The following is a 24,727-nucleotide window of genomic DNA, read 5'->3' on the forward strand; positions in this document are numbered from 1 at the left end:
ACAGTAACGATAAAGCCCTTTATGAGTCACAGTAGTCAACAGCTCTTGGGATTCCTCATCAACTTGTATCTGTAAATATGCTTGACTCAGATCAATCTTGCTGAACTTTTGTCCCCCAGCCAGGCCCGCAAAGATGTCATCGATGCGAGGCAGGGGGTATTGCTCTGCACATAAAGCAGGGTTAACAGTGACCTTAAAATCCCCACAAATCCGAATAGAACCATCTTTCTTCAATATTGGAACTATTGGAGTTGCCCATGGACTATGGGTAACTGGTATTAGGACTCCATTTTTGACTAGGCGCTCCAGGTCTGCTTCAACTTTTGGCCTGATAACATACGGCACAGTTCTGGCCTTCAGATATTTTGGTTGGCTACCAGGTTTAATGTTCAGTTTCACGGTGATTCCCCTCATACTTCCCAGATCCTCTCCAAAAACAGCAGCATGTCTCTTTAATATATCAGTCAGACCTGTTTCTTCTTGAGTCATCCTGTGCACTTCTGCCCAGTCCAGTGGGATCTTCCTAAGCCATGATCTCCCCATTAAGGCTGAGTAATGGCCTTTCACCACTAACAGTGGTAATTCTGCAGTCCATCCATTTAGTTCCACCTTAACATCAGTAGTGCCCAATAGGGGTACTGCTTCTCCTGTATGTGTCTTCAGAATGATCTTTGTTGCCTTAAGTGGAAGATGCTTCAACTTTTCCTTATACACCGAGTCTGAGACCAATGAAACTGCTGCACCAGTGTCCACTTCCATGCGTACTGATTTGCCATCCAAAAGTGGGGTTACCCAGTATTCATGGGAGCCCCCTTTCAAAGACAAAACATAGCATGGCACTTCTTCAGACAAGGTGTCACTTTGATCATCAGGCATCTATCTGCTCGATGGTATGCAGATTTTCGTTTTTGTTCCGCCAGACCACAGGCCTCTTTTTCTTTTGTTTACAGGCACGCTCAATGTGTCCTTTTTTTCCACACTATTGACACACTAGGTTCTTACACCAGCATTCTGATGCATGGTGACCTGTCTTACCACAGCGGTAACATTTCTGGCTCCCCACTGTTTTGTGAGTAGGTTCTTGGGACATTTTATGCACCCCAGGGGGTGCACTAAGGTATTGTGCCTCCTGTGTGGCCAGTTCCATGGAGACCGCAATATCAATGGCCTTCTGTAGGGTGAGCTGAGCTTCTGTTAACAGACGCCTCTGTATAGCTTCACTGTGCAGGCCACACACTAACCTGTCACGTATGGCATCATTTAACATCTCCTTAAATTCCAGTGTTCAGCAAGCTTTTTCAAATTGGCTACAAATTGTACAATTGTTTCACTTTCTTTTTGGTCTCTGCTATGGAACCTGTACCTTTCTGCAATTACCAGTGGTTTTGGAGCATAATGTGACCCCAGGATTTCCACAATGTCACTGTAAGATTTGGTCTCTGGCTTAACAGGGAGCAGCAAACTGCGTAGCAGAGAATAGGTCTTAGCCCCTACAACACTTAAAAATATTGGCACCTTCTTCTCTTCTTTAATGTCATTTGCAATAACAAAAAGTTCAAAACACTCAGTATATACCTGCCATTGCTCTAAAGTCTCCTCAAAAGGTCCCAGTGGCCCTGTAAGTGTAGCCATGGCTGCTGCACTCCCCCGCTTTTTTTTTCTTTTCCAGTCTCTGGGCTCCTTGATCTTAGTTTCAGTTTGCACAGTGTAGCAGTCAGTTCTTACCCCCACCTTCCAGAACAGCCAAAAAGAGTTTGTTTTCTTACATTGACTTCTACTTCTTTTGTTGCTGGAGGCAGCACAGGTATCCCATCCTCGTCGCCACTTGTTATGTTGTGGGGAGTTTCACAGCATAGGAAGAAATCAGTGGAAAGGCAGAGAGCTGGAGTAGGTGCAAGTGTCCATTTTATTGCATAGCACAGAACTCACTAGAACAAGCCCAGACTAGCTGGGCTGACCCCAGTGACCTACTCAGTTACCATAACAACAAGATCTATATCTACAACCCAATATACAACACAAAGGTTTTTAAAAATGAAAATGTTGATTACAGATAATATGATATAATCCAGAAAGAAAGTAATGGTACTCATCTTGCTCTTCTTCAGCATTAATTAACAAGTCTGTTTCATACTAAGCTTACTCTAATAGCCAGATATAGTGAAAGGAATGTGCAAAACAAGCAAATTCTGTGCTGCTTCACACATGTGGTAACAGAAAATGTGTAAGTAGAGCAGAAACCATTGGATTTACTATTCAGGCAAAAGCAGAAAAATAATATGCTAGGTCAAAATGTAAAAAATATAAAGCATTGTGTCATGATTTTTTTGCTCTTTCTATGAGTGCCATTAAAGTAACTCTTCAGCTATTGATTGAATACAACTATCTTAATTCCTCAGACAGGACTAGGGATGTTAAATTTTGATCAATCAACTAATCGAGTAGTTGATGGAATTTCCATTGATTAGTCGATAAGGGGCAGGGCAGGGTGCTTGCTATCCCAGCTGTGCCTCCACCTTATAAATGTAGTAAGGGCCATCCACAGCTCTTACTACATTTAAAAGGCAGAGGTGCAATCAGGACCCTGGGTAAGCGGGGACTCAAGCAATCCTTGATTGCCCGGGGTTCCCCACTGCACTGCCTCTACCTTTTAAATGTAGCAAGAGCCCCGCGGCACTCTTGCTACATTTAAAAGGCAGGGGCACAGCAGTCAGACTGGCACAAGAATAGACTGCTTGAGTCTCCACTTGCGCCATTTCCCACTGCACCTCTACCACCACCACCCCATGGAAACAGTGCTGGGGGGAACTGGTTTTTAAGCCAGCTCCCCCCAGCACACGCTCCTGCTCCTGCCCTTGCTACCTCTGATACAAGGTGGGAGGGGGGAAGCAACTAGTTGAATAGTGACTCGACTACTCGATAAGCCTATGCTTATCGGATAGTCAACTAGTCACTTACATCCCTAGACAGGACTCACACATTTTTATATACTCAAATTCCTATTACCTCAAATTTGTGTTTTTATTATTACTTACACCATTTAAAAACACTCCTGCTGTGCTGCAAGTGATGTACAAAGGATCAGTATCATGTGGTTTAACGATCAAATAACAAATTTCCCCATGGACTTGTCTCCAAGGTGGGGCTCGACATCCATTGGAGAATTCATAATCTGAAACAATAGTTTTGTCATTTTTAAAAAAATATATTGCCATTTCTAATAAGATGTGAATAGATTTTTTTAAAATTATAAAATTCATACAAATAAAGGTCCTAAACCTGCAACTCTTACTTACATCAATAATCCAAAATAATTCAAAACTTGATCCTGAAAGACGCAGAGCATTCTAGCCTGATCCAATAAACCTCTTAAACATATGTGCAGCACTTCTCAGGACCAAGCCCCTAATTAGCCCCACGGAACTCAATGTGACATAAATAGGGATTACACACACACACACACGTATCTCAAAGTTGAAGAACTGAGCTCCATGTTTGTAGGTGCATGTTATTGTATTTCAATATTTAAAAATAGAAATAAGTGTTTTAAATCATTAAGAAATAATTCAAAAAAATTATTATATTTAATGTGTATGTGTAAATGTAAAACATGATCAAACAAAAACATAAAAGGTAAACTTTTAACCTGATGTATATTCAAGAGATTCCAGCACAGTATTTTCTCCTTCTCCAGAGAAATGTTTGAGTAGATCCACTTCATTTTTTACTGCAGCTGGAGTTAATCTCACCTCTCTGTAATTAACAGAAAAGGATGTAAAATCTAATAATAAATATATTTTCAAAAAAGAATCAGAAGACTGTATAAATGGATATTGCTTTTCTGTCTACTAGTTTCAGAGTAGTGGGAAAAACAAGTAGGCAAAAGGCTGAGTGAAATGTTAGTTTCACAACTAAAATAAAATTGTTATAACTGACAAATTCAGTATAATTTTTGTTATTAACATTTAAATACTAACATCAGAATAGCTCAACATCTCTGTATGACTCAATTTTAAATGATTAAATGAACAACTCTTAAATGTTTTAGTTGCTAATGTATTATATTATAGTGTACATTATATTAAGTTATTTTCAAAGTACAGAACATATGCACCACATGCATATATATTCACACACACACACACACCGCATGCATATACACACACACACACACACACACACTTATACTCATAGGCTTTGTCTACATTGGCACCCCTTTCCAGAAAAGGGATGCTAATGAGACCAGTCAGAATTGCAAATGCTGTGAGGGATTTAAATATCCCCCGCGGCATTTGCATGAACATGGCTGCCTCTTTTTTCCGGCTCGGGGTTTTGCCGGAGAAAAGCGCCAGTCTAGACGGGATCTTGCGGAAAATAAGCCCTTTTCCGGAAGATTCCTTATTCCTAATTTCAAGTAGGAATAAGGGATCTTGCGGAAAACGGCTTATTTTCCTACCTTCAAGTAGGAAAAGAATGGTTACTTACCTGTAACTGTTGTTCTTCGAGATGTGTTGCTCATGTCCATTTGAAGTAGGTGTGCGCGCCGCGTGCACCACGTCTTCTGGAGCGTTTTCCCTAGCGGTACCCGTAGCGCTGGCAGGGCGCCCCCTGGAGTGGCGCCGCCATGGCGGGGCATAAGTACCCCTGCCGGCGCCGCCCCACCTCAGTTCCTTCTTGCCGGATACTCCGACGAAGGGGAGGTAGGGTGGGAGTTGAATGGACACAATCAACACATCTCGAAGAACAACAGTTACAGGTAAGTAACAGTTCTTTTCTTCTTCAAGTGGTTGCTCATGTCCATTCGAAGTAGGTGACTACCAAACTAACCCCATGGAGGAGGGGTCGGAACAGTCATAGCACCAGAGTCATAAAGGAAGGTGAACAATAAACAGATTTATTTGAACAATTCAACACTGACGAGGCACCAACCAAGAACAAAGACAACCAAATATATATATATATATATATATATATATATATATATATATATATATATATATAGAGAGAGAGAGAGAGAGAGAGAGAGAGAGAGAGAGAGAGAGAGAGAGAGAGAGAGAGAGAGATATAGATATATAGACATATAGATATATATATAATATTTACATCACAGATTCGAGGACTGCAGAGCCCACCCTTGCATCCTCCCTGGCTTGTTGAGGTAGCGCATAGAGTGTTGCAAACGTGTGAAGGGAAGACCAGGTGGCTGCCCTGCAAATTTCTGTGATTGGTACCTGGGCACCAAAGGCTACCAAGGACACCTGTGCCCTGGTAGAGTGTGCCTTCACCCTGGGAGGGGTTTTACCAGCCAGTTGATAACACTCCGCTATACACTGCAACACCCATCTTGATAACCTTTGCGTAGAAATAGGTGAACCTTTCCCCTTATCCCCAAACGCAACGAACAATTGTTGGGATTTACGGAAGGGCTTGGTTCGATCAATATAGAATGCCAGCGCTCGCTTGGCATCCAGGGAGTGTAGAACGCGCTCCTTAGGGGAGGCATGTGGTTTAGGGAAGAACACAGGTAGATAAATCTCCTGGAACAGGTGAAAAGGTGAAACCACCTTCGGGAGGAAGTCCGGATGAGACCGTAGCCTTACGTTATCATGCGAAAAAACAAGGTAGGGCGGTTCTATAGTCAGCGCCCTTAGCTCTGATATCCTTCTAGCAGACGTAATGGCTACTATGAAAGCAACCTTCAATGAAAGGTGCTTCAATGAACATGTAGCCAATGGCTCGAAAGGAGGGAACATAAGCCTGTGTAGGACTAGGTTGAGGTTCCAGGCAGGGTGCGGAGCCCTCACCAAGGGGTACAATTTCTCCAAACCAGTAAGAAACCTTTTAACCACCTGGTTAGAAAAAAAAGCGAGGCTCCTGCCGTACCAACATGGAAGGCGGAGAGAGAGGCCACATGGACTTTAATAGAAGAAAAGGACAGGCCACTAGATCGGAGTTGAAAGAGATAGTTGAGAATAGTTGGAATAGGGGCCGAAGACGGGTGTACTCCTCTCTGGGACGCCCAAGACGAGAAGCGCCGCCACTTGGCAGCGTACGACCGTCTAGTAGAGGGCTTCCTGCTGCTAAGGAGCACCATCTGTACTTGTTGGGAACATTCCCTTTCTGGTTGGTTCAACCAAGGATAAACCATGCCGTTAGGTGAAGAGACCGGATATCCGGGTGAACCATTATCCCCCCGTCCCAAGGTAGGGTTAGCAGGTCCCGAACTGGAGGGAGTGCTATAGGGTCTTGGGTCAGCATGTCCACCAGGATGGGGAACCAGAACTGTCTGGGCCACCTGGGGGCTATGAGGATGATCGAGGACCTGAAAGTTCTTGCTCTGGTCAACACCCTGGAAATTAGGGGAAATGGGGGAAAAGCATAGAGAACGCCCTTTGGCTACGTGGTCGTTAGGGCGTCTCCCTTGGAGAATTTCCGCAGCCCCAGCAGGGAACAGTAGTTCCTGCACTTGGCATTGTGTGCCGAGGCGAACAGGTCTAGGTGGGGATAGCCCCACCTGCGGAAAATCTGACTGAGGACAGAGTTCTTGAGCGACCACTCGTGGGCTCCAAAGGATCTGCTCGGTGTGTCTGCAAGTAGGTTTTTGCACCCGGGGAGGTACTCCGCCTGAGATGTGATATTGTGCGTGACACACAGGTGCCAGAGACGCAGGGCCTCCTTGCATAGGGGTGGCGAACGCGACCCACCCTGCTTGCTGAGGTAGAAAACCGCTGCAGTGTTGTCCATACGCACCAGGATGGAGCGGTGGGAAAGCTTCAGCAGGAATGCTTCGCAGGCCTTCCTCACCGCCCGTAATTCCCGGATGTTGATGTGCAGGGTCCGTTCGGAAAGGGACCAGAGGCCCTGAGTTCTGTGGCACCCAAGGTGTGCTCCCCATCCCAGGTCGGACGCATCGGTGACCAGCGTCAGTGAGGGGGCAGGGGCATTGAAGGGAACCCCGCTGCGCACCACGGATTCCTGGGTCCACCAGAGTAGAGAGTCCAGAATGTCCGGGGGCACAGTGACTATGGAGTCCCATAGACCCTTGCACTGGCAGAAGACCTTCGCCAACCACGCCTGCAGAGGACTCTTCCTCATCCTGGCATGTTGCACCGTGTAAGTGCATGCCGCCACGTGGCCCAGGAGCCTGGAGCAGACCCGCGGTGTCGTGATGGGGGACCGAATTAGCCCTGAGATCAGCTCCACTATGGAGAGGAACCTGCTGTGGGGCAGGAACGCTCTTGCCACCTTCGCATCGAGGACGGCTCCCACAAATTCTATCCTCTGGGAGGGGGTCAGGGATGACTTCTCGACATTTATCATGAGCCCTAACCTTAAGAAGAGAGCTCTTATGAGTGTTACGTGAGCTTCTACCTGCTCGTACAAGCGACCTCGGATTAGCCAATCGTCGAGGTACGGGAACACATGTACCCCTCGATTGCGCAGAAAGGTGGCAACCACAGCCATACATTTTGTAAAAACCCTTGGTGCAATACATAACCCAAAGGGGAGTACCGTAAACTGAAAATGGTAACGGCCCACCATAAACCGGAGGAACCTCCTGTGACTGGGCCTGATAGCCACATGGAAGTAGGCGTCCTTTAGGTCGAGAGTCGCGTACCAGTCGCCCAGTTGTAGCACTGGGATGACCGAGGCCAAAGTCACCATTCTGAACTTGTGTTTTACAACCGCCTTGTTTAAGTATCGAAGGTCCAGGATAGGACGAACTCCCCCTTTTGGTTTCGGAACAACAAAATAACGGGAGTAAAAACCCCTGCCCCGCAGATGCCGAGGGACCCTTTCTATTGATCCTTTTTCGAGGAGCGCCACCACTTCCTGAAACAGGATGTGTTCGTGAGGGGTGTCCCTTATTAGGGACAGGGTAGGGGGTTTTGAAGGCGGTGGGCCCAGGAACGGGATAGAATAGCCCATATTTACAATGTTCAGGATCCAGGCATCTGATGTTATCAGGGCCCATGCCTGGGCAAAACGGGATAGCTGGGCCCCAAACGGGGGGCCAGGGTGGCAGACTGGTACGGGACTCTCGAATACCGTGTCAAAACTGGGGCTTGCCCTGATTGGGAGGGCCGTGGGGACCTGCCCGCTGGGGATCTGACCTAGGGCAATGACATCGACCCCTAGGCCCCTGAGGGTGCGCAGCTGCCCCGGAACCTCCACCGGAGGCCCGGGAGAGGCGCCTCCAGAAATCCCCACAGGGGACCTGGGGCTGCACTCTACCCTGCTGCCTATACGGCAGCTTGTTGCTACTGCATGGCCGGCGAATGTATGCCCAAGGACTTCAGAGTTGACCTAGTGTCCTTTAGGGTATGGAGCCTGGAATCGGTGTGCTCCGAGACCAAAGCCTTTCCTTCAAAAGGCAAGTCCTGAATGGTGTGCTGCACATCCAAGGGAATCCCTGAGACATGGAGCCACGCCCCGTGACACATAACGACACCAGTCGCCATGGTACGGGCTGCCGAGTCCACAGTGTCCAATGCCGCATGGAGGGCAGTTCGTGTAATGACTTTACCTTCGGCAGACATAGCCGCAAACTCTTGGCGGTCTTCCATCGGGAGCCGGTCTCTAAATTTTTCAGCCACCTGCCAGGTGTTAAAAACATACCTGCTCAGCATCGCCTGCTGGTTAGCGATGCGGAGCTGTAGAGCACCTGTAGCGTATACCTTACGGCCCAACAAGTCCAGCTTTTTAGGCTCCCTTGCCTTTGGAGAAGGCCTGGGCTGGGGAAGCCTTTCTTTTTGGGCCACAGCCTGTACGACCAAGGATCCCTGGATGGGCTGGGTAGGGGTCAGAGTTGCTGGCGTTTGCCACAGGGCATTAGTAATTTTTGAAACAGTTTTATTGAGCGGTAAAGCAAACCGCGTAGGAGTGTCCTCCTGAGGATGTCTACCATTGGATCGGTGTCCTCAATTATGGGCTCCACCGGAACAGCCAGGTTGGAAGCCATGCGCCGCAGGAGGTCCTGATGTGCCCTGGCATCCATTGATGGCAGCCCAGACGCTGGGTCCGCCAGTGCCTCATCGGGGGAGGACAATGACAACGACTCCTGAAGCAACACGGGAGCGGTTGTGACCAACTGTGGGGCTGGTTGGACGGCCTGAGCCTCCGGGGGGCCTGCCTCCAGTACCGGTGGTTGCGGTGCCGCAGGATCCCGTTGTGGCACTGAAAGGGGGGAGGGAGGCGCCCTAGACAGGGACGCCGATGGGCAGGAACGGTGCCCTGAAGCCTCCAACCCCATAGATGGTGGCGGCTGGCCCTTCCACTGATGATAGGCCCAGGGAGTCCAAAAAGGCCACTGCGGGTGAGGTGGCCACATCTGCTGGTTGTGGTCCCTCCGGTGTCTGGATCTGGACCTGTGACTCGAGGATGCTCCCGAGGACCCCGACCAAACCGACACCGCGTCCGAGTCCGAAGAGTAATCGGACTCCAGCCAAGGCGGAGCCGACAAGGAGTGTGGTGCAAACTTGGCCATCGACTCAGGTTTGCCCACATGAGTACGGCGAGGATGCGGAAGACCCAGACCCAGTGCGGCAGATTCTGTCGAGTGCGAAACAGCCAGCTGTGGCATCGGGGTGCCGAGGCCCGGTGCCGGTTGCGTCATCAGTAGCTGCGGCCCCGGGGTACCCAAGCCTGGTGCCGTTTGTGACGCCACTATCTGCGGCACAGAGGTGCCCAGGCCCAGTGCTGGGGTAGACCACTGGGAGACGGACACCGACTCCTGGGAGGCCACATGGCCACGGGGGTACGGCACCGGTACCGCCAAGCGGGGCCCTGGCACAGTGGAAAGCAGCGATCTGCCATGGCTCGAAGCTCCCTGAGAATGACGGTTCGGCGTCGTGAAGGGTGCCGTAGTAGTAGCGGGAGCCAACCCCACCGGGGGTGGTCCCGACGCATAAGCCACGATAGCATGCCGACCTGGGCCATGCAGGGGCGACAACGGTGCCCTCCGAGTCTCCAATGGGAGCGACCTCGACCCGTCCGAGTCGACCGACGACGGCGGGGAGGTCGTGAGACTAATTAGGTCCTGCGCCGCTTCAAATGTGTCTGGCATGGACGGGCGGTGAGAGGGCAGGCGACCAGGGCTAACCAGGTCCCCTCGGTGCCGACGGTGCACCGGAGGGGAAACACGCACCGGTGAACTGCCGCTGCGGTGCCCAGTCGACGTAGGCTTTTTAGACGGTGACCTGCCCCAGGACTTCTTCACCCTCTTAGACGGTGGAGAGTGAGACCGGTGCCGGGATCTTGACGTCAATGCCTGGTGCCGGTGTGCGGTCTTGCGCGTGGAGGCCGGTGCGCTGCGCACCGCAGGCTGGTCCAGCGGCACCGGTTGAAGCGCCGTCTCCATAAGGAGAAGCTTCAAGCGGGAAACTCTTTCTTTCCTCATACGGGGCTTGAAAGACTTGCAGATTTTGCAGGCAATTGCCAGATGAGCCTCACCCAGACACTTAAGGCAGCTGTCATGTGGGTCGCCCCTGGGCATAAACTTCCCGCAGTCAGCGCACGCCTTGAAGCCTTGCGGCCCTGGCATTCCTTACTCCCAAGGGGGGAAGGAGCAAAACAAAAAACCTAACTATCTAACTACACAACTATTTACAAAGTGAGAAACGGGAACCATTAACTATCTAAGCCTAAACAGACAGAGAGAGAGAGAGACGCTCCAACGACCGACACGGCTGTAAGAAGGAACTGAGGTGGGGCAGCGCCGGCAGGGGTACTTATGCCTCACCATGGCGGCACCACTCCAAGGGGCGCCCCGCCAGCGCTACGGGTACCACTAGGGAAAACGCTCCGGAAGACGTGGTGCACGCGGCGCGCACACCTACTTCGAATGGACATGAGCAACCACTCGAAGAAGAATAAGGGATCTTCCAGAAAAGGGCTTATTTTCCGCAAGATCCCGTCTAGACTGGCGCTTTTCTCCGGCAAAACCCCGAGCCGGAAAAAAGCGGCAGCCATGTTCATGCAAATGTCGCGGGGGATATTTAAATCCCCCGCGGCATTTGCAATTCTGACTGGTCTCATTAGCATCCCTTTTCCGGAATGGGGTGCCAATGTAGACACAGCCATACTGTTAAACCCCCAGAAAATATCTTTAATTTCAGCAACTTTTTCTGGGTTTCATAAATCAATAAAGATAACTACTTTCATACCTTTTACTGAGTGCTTTCTTCATATCACACCAAAAGTACATATTTTGGATTCAAATTCATTTAAATTAAAAACACTAGGGAGAGGTGCCCCTCCTTGCTATGCTCGCCAACCCCCCCCCCCCCCATGAGAGTAGGCAGACTTGGCTCCCCCCCAGCCGCCAGGCTGAGGAGGGGCAGCCGTTGCCCACCCTGGCTCTCTTCCCCCAGGCGCTGGGCCCCCTGAGGCCAGGCCAGCACCAGCTTTCCCTCTTCCCAGCTGCTGGGGGTGGGGGGGGAGGAGACTGTCAGGCCAGGCCAGGCTGACCTGGCTCTCTCCCTCCGGCTGCGGGGGTGTTGGTGGCTGGAGAGAAAGATGGGCCAGCCTTGGCTCAACCCGAGGGTTTGCCCGGGTCGAGGTTCTCCCCCTTCCCTCCCACTCTCTAGGGTCTGAGGTCTTGCTCCCCCTAGCCTCTTCTTCCCCCCCACCTACCAGCCCTGGCTCTGCCTCCCCCTCAGCTCCTCCCCCCCCCCGCCACACACACACTGGCCCCCTAACTCTTACCTCCCCCCCCAGCTACCATGGACGGATGCAGAGGAAAGGCTGGCCTAGTTTCCCCCCATATCTACAGCATGTGTGAGGGGGATGGGATGCAAGGCAGGAACACGGCTCCCGCCCCCATGGATCACCAGAGAGGGGAAAGCCTCAGAGAGGGGGAGGCCCTCTGGATCGCCGGAGGGGGGGGCAAGTGAGAGGCCACGCAGCTTGTGGCTTCTACCCCACCCAGCACCTGGGGGTAGAAGAGCTACTCTGGGACCTCCCCAAGCCCCACATGGAAGCTGAGCACTGGGGAAAAGGAAGGGTGGATGGGTGGAGGAAGGCAGGATGCAGAGTGACATGATGTCACTCTGTCGTCCTGCAGGAAAAGGGTTTTTTAATATGTAGAGAGAAAACCAAAAAAAGAACAGTTTATTTTGAAATGCACTTACTGTGAAATATGTTTTAAAGAACTGTTAAGTAATTGCATATCCAGCTGTTGAAGAAGAAGAGCAATCTTCATTTTAATTTCTGTATCAGGATCACCACCTTTTCTCACTCTGTCTAGCAAGCGTAGCATAGACATGTCTTCTCCTTCAATTGTCCCATATCCAGGGCCAAGAATTTTCACTATAGGATCTCTATTGGCTGTAAAGGAGAAACATTATAAATATAAAGCTAATGATGCTTCAAAAATTATCTTAAAGGATTTTTAAAATCCTTAAGTGCCAAAATAGTGTAACAATGTTAACTTATAATATGAATATATATTTAACTTTAAAAGATAGATAATGGGTGCTGTTGTTCCTTAAAATGTTCCTGTTTTATCTTATAGGAATAAATTATTTCATATCACTTTTGGATAAAACAAGCTTTAAATAATAAATATGAGCTGACTTCTTGTGTAATAAACATAAATATTTATTGAATCAAGAAGTAAATATCAAACTCTCTTTTAAGTCAGTATACCTTCAGGGATAATAAAATAGGACAATGGCCCAAACATTACAGAAGTCTGATTTAGTATAAAACAATGTCTTAAAAGATTTGCTGGCAACCAACGTAATGATTCCATAAAAGGTCCAGCTATCATTTACTCAGGATTGCCAGCTGTCCTCTACAATGACCAGTGACAATTGTGTGTCAGCTGGTTTTTAGAGATTCCTCTTGTTCCCAGTGTCCCAATGAGTGACAGTTTTCTTACACAGGTGCATAGCAGTTGCTAGCTCATGATCACTGTGTGTGCCTTTAGTGTGTGAGCATTTTAAAAATCAGGTCTGATCCATTTGTGGCTGCATCAGTATTGTAGCTAGCTCGTTTTCTACCAATGTCGTAAGTGAACGTTTCTCAAAGCTTCCACTCAGTGGATGTCTAATTTAGCCCAGTTATGTTTTTATTGACAGGTTTGGACACAAAGAACTGCATATGACCCAATAACTGTATTAGTACATGTTTTCTAAAAGTCTTCATCAGAAAGGTTAGCCATGAACTTCCTAAGCATAACATATTTTGGTTGGTTGTTTTTAATAAATTAACATTCTAAAAGGACGTTCAAGTTAAAAGTACAGAAAAATTAGCAGCACTTCTGAGGACACATTCAGTATGCCGAGATTTGAATATATGTGTTATAATTGTTGAGGTACCAGTCAGCATACATGTATCTTTATATGAATGAAATTCAATGTTGACATTATTCCCAACTTCTACATTACTGACTTCAATAAAAAATAAAAATAGACACTTGTTGATTCATCAAATCATTGTTTTCCAGCAATTCCTCACAAGCCAAAATGTGTACAAAAAGAAATGTCACCTATATCATTCTCTCATTTTTTTTAATCTTAAAATTCAAGAGCAAAAAAAAAATAAAAAAAAACCCCCAACCTTCAAGGCATGCCTGTGCTTCCTTTAACTTTTTTTCCATAGCTATATGTAACAAACGAGAGAGCTGGCCAAAACTGCGTACTCTGATAGTTGAGGCAGTGAGTAGGAGCAATGGTTGATCATCTTTATCTCTTTCATCTGACTGAACAGTTGTTGCACTGGAAAAATAAAATGGTATGACAAAAAGAGAGAACTTTTATTATTTTTTTTTTAGGTAGAGTCTGTTACCCCCAAAAAATCCCACTGGAGACCACCCAGGGGTACACTAGTATGGATTTATTGATTGAGGCATTAACACTCCACTACATGGTTAAACTAAAGAGGATAAAACTGCCAATAAAGGTTTAAACTAAAGGGGAACCAGCCATCTCTCTCACTCTCTCTCACCTTCTGCCCTCAGGCACTCAACACTTACACAGACATTTGGTTGCAGAAGGAGCAAAGATATTCTGAAGGGTCTGTCTGCTGGTCATGGCTGGGGAGCTGGTCAGGAAAGAAACTGGCTACAGAAAAAGGAGCTTCTCAAAAAGAGAAAAAGGATTTCTACCATGTGCTCTCTCCTTTTATTGCCTCTGTAAAACCCCTGTGACTCATCCACATTCATCACCAGTGAGCACGCCCAGACTTCTTGATCCAGCAGAGCAGCAGTCTCCTTAATTGGTCTGATGACTCATCACCTGGCTCCACCTGCTCAGCCTTCCAATTTCTAATCCCAAACACTCAAGTCTCCTCTCACACACACACACACATTCATATCTCAGGGGAGAATGCAGTTTAGAGCAAATTACAAGCAGAGTGGATGGAAATTACAAAAAGATTACAAAATTGCAAGGCTCAACAATTACCAAAGCTTACAGTAGGTTTCTGAACTTATAAAGCAAAGTTGCTGAGTTACAAAGTTGCAAGGTTTTACAAAGATTACAGAGTTGCACAGTTTAAAAGGCAATGCAGCTGAAACAATTACAAAGCTTCAGTGAATCATTTACAAATAATCAGTAATGAAGTGACTTAGACAACTGCCTAAGTGGCAGTCAGCAGGAGGTTTCTGTCAGTCTTTAAGTCATGTGTTGGCAGGACCGTACAGTTTAGTGTATTTCCAGAAAAATCCATGTGTAAAATCGAGTAATAGCTCTGACAAAAGCTTTTATGAAACAACAACTCCCTCCCCCAGGTCACCATCCAAACCCTCTGTATCCTCTTGCCCAAGGTCACAACTCTCTCCCAGACTCTGTACACTCTACTACTCCCCTCCACCAGGCCAGGATCCTCTCCTGCACCCATACTCCCTCCCAGACTCTGCACCCCATTCCCCTGCCCCAAATCACCACCTAAATTGTCTGCAGTCTATATCCCCTTTTCTCCTTCTCCCAGGTCACAGCTCCTTCCCAGACTTTGCACCTCCTCCTAGAGCCCATCCAGCAGGTCAGAATACTCTCCTGCACCCATACTCCCTCTCTGACCCTACACCCAGGGGCGGATATAAGGCAGGGCCCCGCGCTTCAAAAAGCCCCGCGCATGCGCCATGGCGCATGTGCTGTGGCAAAGGGGGGGGGCCCCGTGAAATTATGCTGCCCGGGGCCCCACAAAACAGTCATCTGCCCCTGCCTACACCCCAATCCCCTGACCCAGGTCACAACCCTCTCCTTCACCCAAATGCCCTCTCAGATCTCACACCATCTCCTGCACCTCAGGCCTTTACCCCATGCATCTTTCTGCACCCAACCTCCACCCTAGACCCAGCACCTCCTCCACAGAAAAGTGAGGCCCTTGACCACTTTCCAAAATCTTGGCATGACTCCCTGTCAAAAATTATTGCCGACCCGTGCCCTAGATCTTGGTATTATGTGAAGGAGTAAATTATACTTCCCTATTCTTTCCCATTCTATTCATGATTTCATAGACCACTATCATATTTTCCCGTAGCCTCTTTCCTTACCCTGAAGAGTTCCAGTCTTTTTAAAATCACATCTCATATAAACTGTTTCATACCCCTAATTATTTTCACTGCTCCTGCAACTTTTCCAATTCTACTATATCTTTTTTCAGACAAGTATCAGAGGGGTAGCCGTGTTAGTCTGGATCTGCGAAAGCGACAAGGGCTATGTCTACACTGGCAGGTTATTGCGCAAGATCTCTTGTGCAAGAGACAGTCCGCACAGGCCAGAACGCAGCGCAAGAATGCTGAACTCTTGCGCAAGAAAGTGTACACACTGGCAGGATGCCGTTACTCAATAACTTGGCCCCGGAACCACTTCGGCCATGTCAAAAGGTCACCAGTGGCGTCTGTGGGCATATGCCAGACCCCTGCTGGGTATCGTGCTTAAAAGGACCCCTGGACAGCCCTTTTCCTGCGGCTGTGTGCAGAGGCACCTCATTGAGGCATCCAGACACACAGCCGTGTACTCCAACTCAGCCTCTGAGCAAGTGCCCCTGGGCATCATCGCTGCCTTGCTCACAGACATGGAGCCAGAGGAGGACCCCACTCAACAATGTCCCATCATGTCCATAATTGAGGAACTGGAGACTGGGCAACACGATTGATCAGATGCATGCAACAGCTGCACTCGGGCACCCCCACCCTACCACCAACAGGCACCTGTGGAGCCACGACACCATTGGGGACTGGTGGGAGCGCCTGGTGCTGGGACAATGGGATGACCAGCACTGGGTGCAGAACTTTAAGATGCGCAGGGCGGACATTTCATGAGCTCTGCACCTGGCTCACCCCGTGCTCCAGAGGCATGCCCTGCCATCCCCGTGGCCTGGCTGATGCAGCCATACACCGGCCAACTGGACCACAGCCAGGCCACCTTCAACACCCACCTGGACTGGGCCTGCAATCCCGTGGAGTGCGCCTTTGGGTGTCTGAAGGCATGGTTCAGGTGCTTCCTGACCCGCCTGAACATGGGGGTGCAGCACATCCCGGAGGTCATCTCGGCATGCTGCATGCTTCATAATATTATTGAGGGGAAGGGGGTGGATGGCAGGTGAGGGCCAGGCCTACCAGCAGCCCCAAACAGCCGCCACCCGGCAGACCAACCGCCTTGGGGTGCAGGTCCAGGAAGCCCTCCAGGTGATGCTGGACCAGGCCCCACAATAGGCCACCCTTACACCTCTGACCGTAGGGACGTCCCCGTGCCCCCACTTCCCACCACCACCCCTTCCTGCCACCCTTCCCTCACCTCCCAATAAATAAAATGCACTTGCTTTATATAAGGCACTTTTATTTACACGGGGAAGGGGGTGCACTGTGGGAAGGCGGGAGGAGGGGGCCCTGAACTGGGAGGAGGAGGGGGGAGGGGGCCCTTAACTGAGAGGGCCTCATGGGTGTGAAGGGAGGCCTCTCCCACCCCCATGGGTGCAGGGGCACCTCTGCCCCTTGTGCTGGGTCGGGGCAGGCTGCACCAGGAGGTGCCAGTGTTGGGGGGCGACAGGGCACGGGCACGTCAGGGGGCAAAGTGGGGGGAGGACTGGGCATGTCAGGGGGGGAAGCAGGGGGCAGGCTGGGCAAGTCGGGGGGGCAACAAGAGGGGGCTTGGCCACGCTGTGCTGCAGCACAGAGCCCATGCGCTCTGCAATGGTTCCCAGGAGGGCATACATGCGGTCACAGCACTCAACGTACTGGCCCCATACCCACTCCCCACCACTCCTCATCAGCATGGATTTTGTTCCTGAGTGAGCGCTCCATGTGCTTGATGGCATAGACGTGGCGGCGGAGAAGGTGGTGGCGGTCTCAGGTGTGCTGCGATGGGCCCTGGCTCCTCAGTGCCAGCAGGATGGGGCTGGAAGGTCTCTCACTGGCAGGGGGTCCCACTGCAGAGGAAGCAGATGAGAGCAAGGTCATCAGTGACCCACCGCCCCATGGTGTTCCGGGCGCCCCATGCCCTCCTCATGCCACCACACATGCACAACGCCTGGAGATAGGTAAGACTGGTGTGGGGGGATTCCCCTAGGGGCAGCAGGGGGGCCTGAGATGGGCCGGGGGATCCTGGGAGGGCCACACGTGGTAGTGGGGAGCCTGTTGTGCCTTCCCTTGGGGCAGCTACTGTGTCTCATAGGTGGCCATGGATTAGTGCTGTGTGCAGTACTCTTGGGTTGCGTGGTGTCCACCCTGTGCCCTTGCAGCTGGCCTACTCCCTGCTGGACCTCCCCCCTGCCACCAGGCTGGGTGTGCATGACCCCTGGGGTCCTAGGCATGTGCTGGGGCTGGCAGCCGTGTTCATGTGCCACTTGGTCTGGCTGCACAAGGTTGCACATGCTGCGTGCTGCTGTGCAGCATCCGGCCAGGCTGTGCCATGTGCTGCACCCTCTCCCCCACCCCATGGCCCCCCTGACTCCTGCACACTTGTGAGTGGCAGCTGCGACACTCACCAGATGATCCCTTGCCAATCTCTGAGGAGGCCAGGAACATATGGTGGTTGCTGTGTTGGGCTGGTGGGCTCTGGCTGCCCTCCTTCTCCTCCACCTCCTCGGTGGATCGTTTGCCCTCCTCCTCCTCCGCATCTGTTGGCCGGACCACTGAGGTAGCCAGGGCTGAGTCCACCATGGCCTCCAGGGTTTCAGCCCCCTTTTGGCCAGGATACTGTGCAGGCGGTGGTAGTGGGGACAAGCAGTGGCTCCACCACCCCCACTCTCACTGGCCTGCACGTAGCTGAGCCGCAGGTCTTTCACCTTGGCCCGGACCTGTTCCAGAGTGTCCCTGTGTGGCCAGCACCTGGGCCATGCGGGCAAATATATCCACATTTCGCCTCCTGGATTTGGGATTATGGAGGGCCACCTCCTCCTCCCACAGGTCCAGGAGGGCCTGGACCTCGGCATTACCCCAGCATGCTTTGCGCCCCTGTGGGCCTGCTGGGTGCTCTGGGGTGGCTCCCGGGTGGGGTCTGAGGGACCTGGCTGTTGCTCAGCAGCGGCCATCGCTCCCTCTGGCAGCTCCAAGGGCTGCACGTGGCACACGGCTCCGCTGGCTGCCTGTGCCTTTAAGGGGAAGCTGGCTACAGGGAACCAGCGAGTGGTGATTGGGCATATGGAGCGTAAGGTTCCACTTCCTGGACACCACAGTGCAAATAATTGAGGGTCACATAAACACCACCCTATACCAAAAACCTACTGACCGGTATGCCTACCTTCATACCTCCAGCTTCCATCCCGGACACACCACATGATCCATTGTCTACAGCCAAGCACTGAGGTACAGCCGCATTTGCTCCAATCCCTCATACAGAGACCAACACCTACAAGATCTTCACCAAGCATTCTTGAAACTGTGATACCCACACGAGAAAGTAAGGAAACAGATTAACAGAGCCAGACGTATACTCCTGCTGTGGGACAAGCCCAGGAAAGAAACCAACAGAACACCACTGGCCATCACCTACAGTCCTCAGCTAAAACCTCTCCAATGCATCATCAGTGATCTACAACCCATCCTGGACAATGATCCCTCACTTTCACAGGCCTTGGGAGGCAGGCAAGTCCTCGTGCACCAACAACCCACCAACCTGAAGCATATTCTCACCAGCAACTATACACCGCACCATAGTAATTCTAACTCAGGAACCAATCCATGCAACAAACCTCGGTGCCAACTCTGTTCACATATCTACACCACCAACACCATCACAGGACCTAACCAGATCAGCTACACCATCACTGGTTCATTCACCTGCACTTCTACCAAAGTAATATAGCCATCATGTGCCAACAATGCCCCTCTGCTATATACATCAGCCAAACTGGACAGTCCCTACGTAAAAGAATAAATGGACACAAATCAGATATTAGAATTGGCAATATACAAAAACCTGTAGGAGAATACTTCAATCTCCCTGGACACACAATAGCAGATCTAAAGGTAGCCATCCTGCCGCAAAAAAACTTCAAGAACAGACTTCAAAGAGAAACTGCTGAGCTACAGTTCATCTGCAAGTTTGACACCATCAGCTCAGGTTTAAACAAAGACTGTGAATGGCTAGCTAACTATAAAAGCAGCTTCTCCTCTCTTGATATTCACACCCCCAGATCAGCTGCTAGAAGTGGGCCTCATCCTCCCTGATTGAATTAACCTTGTTATCTCTAGCCTGATTCTGGCCTGCATATTTATACCTGCCCCTAGATATTTCCACTACATGCATCTGACAAAGTGGGTCTTTGCCCACGAAAGCTTATGCTCTAAAACATCTGTTAGTCTATAAGGTGCTACAGGACTCCTTGTCGCTTTTTCAGACAAGGCAACCCAAACTGCATGAGTATTCAAAGGATGGACATACCACAGATTTATATAGTGATATTATTAAACTTTCTGTTTTATTATCTATTCTCTTCCGAATAGTTCCTAAAATTCTGTCTGGCACTACATATTGAATGAACGTTTTAAAAAAAATCCATAATGACTCCTAGCTCTCTTTCTTGAGTGGTAACAGCTTTAGTCCCATCATTATGTATGTATAGTAGGGATTATTTTTTTCAGTGTGCACAACTTTGCATTTAGCAACATTGAATTTCATTGTCCATTTTGTTGTCTCCTCACTCAGTTTTGTGAGATCCCTTTGTAATTCTTCCCTGTCAGCTTTAGACTTAACTCTTTTAGGTAATTTTGTAACGTCTGCAAATTTTGCTACCTCATTGTTCACCCTCTTTTCCTGACTGCTTATAAATATAACAAGCAGTCCTGTGGCACCTTAGGGTATGTCTACACTACAGCGCTAATTCGAACTAACTTAGTTCAAATTAGTTAATTCGAACTAAGCTAATTCGAATTAGTGCAGCTAGACTTAAAAACTAGTTCAAATTAGCGTTTTGCTAATTCAAACTAGCGCATCCACACTGATTGGACGCTGGGGTGCACTTAAGGGCAGCTGAAACCGGTTCTGGCAGGGCATCAGGTCAGTAGTTGCTTTGTGTGGCTGCTGTCTGAGGCTATCTGAGGCTCGTGCTTAAAGGGACCCCCCTGGACAGCCGGTTCTCAGCTTTTCCACTTGCTTGCCTACCTCGCCGAGGGACAGCAAAGCATTTTTCTCTGCGCCCGTCTGTGTCGGTGGTTCCCTTTGGGGATGCCGCCACAAGTGGCAACATGGAGCCAGAGCCCGCCCTGCAGTTTCGGGTGCAGTTTGTGGACTTGCTGCTGCAAGCCTGCCAGCAATGGCTGGAGGCTGCCTGGCACCACCTGGTGCACGTCAGCCCCCTGCCTCTCCGCCTGGCCTCCCTGGGGGCTGTGGAGGAGCCGCAACGGCACCCGGACGCCGGCGTGCGCCGCCACATCTAGCGTCTGGACACCAGCACTGACTAGTGGGACCGCATCATCCTGGAGAGCTGGGGAGACAGGCAGTGGACCCAGAACTTCAGGATGAAGAGGGACACCTTCCTGGAGCTCTGCGAGTGGCTCGCCCCTGCTCTGTGGAGAAGGGACACTCGCATGAGGCCCGCCATCCCCCTCCAGAAGCGTGTGGCCATCGCCCTCTGGAAGCTCTCCACGCCGGACAGCTACCGATCCGTCAGGAACCAGTTCGGCATGGGGAGATCCACCGTCGGAGCAGTGCTCATGCAGGTACGGCACTCGCCGGCCACTGGGCCGGGAGGGAGGGGGGTTGCAAGGAGGGGATGGGCCGCCCCAGGGAAAATGGGGAGAGTAGGGGGGAGGAGGCAAAAGTGCCCCGCACCGGAGGGATCGGTCTGTCCCGGCCGTAATATATGCCACCCGGGGAGGTTGCTTCCGGGAGTGGGGCACGGGGCACTGCCAGGGCACGAACACTCCCAGCCACCCGGGCGCCCCCGTGATTCGCGCTTTGCTGTGTCTTTCCACAGGTGGTCAAGGCCATCAACCGGATGCTGCTCCGCAGGGTGGTCCACCTCGCCGACCCGGACGCCGTCATCCGGGGCTTCGGCGCCCTCGGCTTCCCCAACTGCGGGGGGGGGGGGCATCGACGGGACGCACATCCCCATCCATGCCCTGGAACACCAGGCCTCCCAGTACATGAACTGAAAGGGGTACTTCTCCATGCTCCTGCAGGCCATGTGTGACCACCAGAGACAGTTCACGGACATTAATGTGGGCTGGTCCGGCAAGGCACACCACGCCAGGGTGTACCGGAACTCCTCCGTGTGCCAGAGGCTGCAGGCCAGGACCTTCTTCCCCGACCGCCAAATCAGGGTCAGGGACGTGGACATGCCCGTGTGCCTGGTGGGGGATGCGGCCTAACCCTTACAGCCCTGGCTCATGAAGCCCTACACGGGGCACCTCAGCCCATCCCGCCAGGCCTTCAATGCCAGGCTGACCAGGGCCCGCATCATCATTGAGGGGGCCTTCGGGTGACTGAAAGCCCGATTTAGATGCCTCCTCACCCGTCTCGACCTCGCAGAGCACAATATCCCTCCCGTGGTGGCAGCATGTTGTGTGCTGCACAATTTGTGTGAAAGAAAGGGGGAGGCTTTCCTGCCAGCCTGGATAGCTGAGGCTGAGCGCATGGCTGGACACTACGCTCAGCCCCGCACCGCCGCCGTCCAGGAAGCCCAGCGGGGGGTCGTCCGGATCCGGGAAGCCCTGCGGGAGAGCTTCCATGTGGAGGAGGAGGACTGAACTGAACTCTCCCTGCATGCCCCACTGGGGCCTTCTTCCACCCTCCCCCGCTTCCCCTCCCTAGCCCCCCTTCCTAATGTCAAATAAAGACACCTTTTTTGCCAACAAAATTCTCTTTTTATTTTACATAAATGGGATGGGGGGGAGGGAGGAATGAGGGTGGGAGAGGGGAGGGGGAAACCTGGGAGGAGGGAGCTGGAAGGGGAGGAAGGGAAGGGAAAGCTCAGGCTTGGGGGTCCGGCTGGCTCTCCCATCTTGCAGCACTGCAGGTGTGGGGGCGTCGGGGAGGAATGGGTGTGGAGGGTGGGGCAGGAGGGATGGGGGGTGCGGAGGAAGCGGGAGGGGGAACAGGGGCAGCAGGGGCAGGAGGAGCTGGGGCAGCAGGAGCAGGGATGGGAGGAGGAGCGAGAGCTGGGACAGCCGCAGGAGCTGGAGCAGGAGGAGGCAGGAACCTGTCCACTAGGGTCTGGACGTGGCCTCTGAGGGCACGGCCCTGCTCCTCCAGCACCTCCAAGCTCCGCTGGCGCAGCCGAAGGTCCTCCCGGACCCAGTGGTCCTGGGTGCGGAGCTGGTGATCCAGGAACCGCAGGTGCCGCCGCTGGTACTCCTCCTCGTTCCTGGCATGCCTGCTGGCCTGGGTGCGGGTGGCTGTTGCAGGCGGGGTGGTGCGCCCTGCAGTCCCAGGTGCTGCGGCTGTGGTGAAACAAGAGCAGCGGTCAATTCTCCCTGGGGACAAGGTGGGTGAAACCCAGCCCCCCCCCTGCAAGGCCAGGGCCCCTGCATGACACCCAGCTGCTGCGCCATGGCGGGCAAAGCCCAGGCGCACGGTCCCTGGGCTCCCTCTCCCCCCACAACTCCCGGTACACATAAGGGGAGCATGATGGTACTCACATGTGGAGGCCTCCCCGGCCTCGGACAACACAGGCGTTGTGCTGTGGGGTGCCTCGGGGGTCCTGGGTCCTGGGCAGGCTCCCAGCAGGCTCCTGGCTCTCGGCATCCTCCTGCTCCTCCTCCTCCGTGTCTGGGACGGGTCCCTCTGCCCCGGGGTCGATCACCACCCAGGGGACATGGACAGCGTGAGCCCCCAGGATACAGTCCAGGGCCTCAAAGTGGGGGCAGGCCTCCAGGTAGGCCCCTGGCTGGCAGGCCCGTGAGTAGGATTGCTGCAGGTCCTTAATTTTACAGCGGACCTGATCCCGGCTCCGCTGGTGGCCTCTGGCAGCCAGGCTGTCAGCCATGCGGCTGTACACGGCCATGTTCCTGTGGCTAGTGCGGAGATCGTGGACATTGGAGGCTTTCCCCCAAACCTCGATGAGGTCCACGATCTCCGCACTTGACCAAGCGGGCCCGGGCAGGCTCCTATGAGCCGCCAGCCTGGTCCCGGGAAGAGGGGAAGGGCTGGGTGGCAACGGGTGGCTGGCTCATCAGGTGGCAGGTGCAGGGTCTGTTGGCTGGTTGCTGGCAGACTTGCAACTGGCACAAACACTGTAGCCAGACCATGTCCTTTAAGGGCTCCGGGGCCGGGAGGGGGGCAGAAGAGTTTCCCTGGGTGTTGGCCAGAGTGGCCACCAGGGCAAGCTGGGAAGGGCTAGCCTCCCACTAGTTCGAATTAAGTGGCACACAGCCCTTAATTCGAACTACTTAATTCGAACTAGGCGTTAGTCCTCGTGGAATGAGGTTTACTTAAGCGCTCCGCTAGTTCAAATTAAGTTCGAACTAGTGGTTCGTGTGTGTAGCGCCTATCAAAGTTAATTCGAACTAACAGCTGTTAGTTCGAATTAACTTTGTAGTGTAGACATACCCTTAGAGACTAACAAATATAGATGTGATGAAGCGGGTTTTACTCACAAAAGCTCATGATTTTATATATATATATATATATATATATATATATATATATATGTTAGTTTCTAAGGTGCCACAGGACTGCTTGTTGTTTTTAAAGTGACAGATTAACAGGGCTACCCCTTTGAGACTGTTTATAAATACATTGAACAGCATAAGTCCTAATATAGCTCTTTGGGGGGAATCACACTACTCACCTCTATCCGTTGTAGAAACTGAACATTTATTCCTCCCATTTGTTTCCTATCTTTTAACCAATTACTGATCAATAAAAAGAACTTCCATTTAGCCCATAGACTGGTTAGTTTTTTTTAAGAGCTTTTGGTGAGAAACATCGTCAAAAACTTTCTGAAAGTACAAGTCCACTACATCACCCTTTTCCACATGCTTGTTGACCCACTCAGAAAATTCTCAGATTGGTGGGGAATGATTTTAATTTCTCTGTATTTGATAATTTTGTTCTTTACTACAGTTTCAACTAATTAGCCTAATGCATAAGTTAAGCTTGCCAGTCTGTAATTGTCAGAATTACTTCTAGAGCCTTTTCTAAAAATCGGAATCATATTAGCTACCCTTTTGTCATTTGGTACAGAGGCTGATTTATAATAGCTCTGCAATTTCATATTTAAGTTCCTTCAGATATCTTGGATTAATATAATTTGGTCCGGGTGACATATTACTATTTAATTTGTTAGTTTATTCCAAAAAGTGCCCTTCTCTTTTCAAAGCTGTAATTCTCTTAAT

At 51.0% G+C, this 24,727-nt stretch overlaps 2 protein-coding genes across 11 annotated transcripts in view; both read right to left on the reverse strand.

Annotated features, from left to right (window-relative positions):
* The window catches only part of ODAD2 (outer dynein arm docking complex subunit 2), a 240,845-nt gene that overhangs the window by 206,222 nt on the left and 9,896 nt on the right, over positions 1-24,727 (reverse strand). For 7 of the 10 annotated variants that reach the window (XM_075922571.1, XM_075922574.1, XM_075922569.1 and 4 more), the window contains 4 exons: positions 13,564-13,721; positions 12,132-12,327; positions 3,647-3,753; positions 3,036-3,172 (listed from right to left, as the gene is read on the reverse strand). In XM_075922571.1, coding sequence (XP_075778686.1) covers positions 3,036-3,172; positions 3,647-3,753; positions 12,132-12,327; positions 13,564-13,721 — 598 coding nt within the window. Of the gene's footprint in view, positions 1-3,035; positions 3,173-3,646; positions 3,754-12,131; positions 12,328-13,563; positions 13,722-13,950; positions 14,125-24,727 lie in introns of those variants that run through there. The other 3 variants (XM_075922573.1, XM_075922575.1, XM_075922578.1) reach the window with 3 other exon arrangements.
* On the reverse strand, positions 20,192-23,843 carry LOC142827426 (uncharacterized). The gene is made up of 3 exons (XM_075923070.1): positions 23,030-23,843; positions 22,266-22,831; positions 20,192-20,208 (listed from the first exon to the last, which is right to left on the reverse strand). The coding sequence occupies exons 1-3, from the start codon at positions 23,392-23,394 to the stop codon at positions 20,192-20,194; spliced, it is 948 nt and encodes a 315-aa protein (XP_075779185.1). The 5' UTR covers positions 23,395-23,843.

Source organism: Pelodiscus sinensis, chromosome 2, assembly GCF_049634645.1.
Source record: "Pelodiscus sinensis isolate JC-2024 chromosome 2, ASM4963464v1, whole genome shotgun sequence".
Lineage (NCBI taxonomy): Eukaryota > Metazoa > Chordata > Testudines > Trionychidae > Pelodiscus > Pelodiscus sinensis.

Excerpts from the sequence above, each read along its gene's own strand:
- LOC142827426 (XM_075923070.1), bottom strand. The coding sequence starts at position 23,394 with ATGGCCGTGTACAGCCGCATGGCTGACAGCCTGGCTGCCAGAGGCCAC. Across the intron at positions 22,832-23,029 it reads GGCCGGGGAGGCCTCCACAT|CCGCAGCACCTGGGACTGCA; the intron begins GTGAGTACCATC and ends GTTTCACCACAG.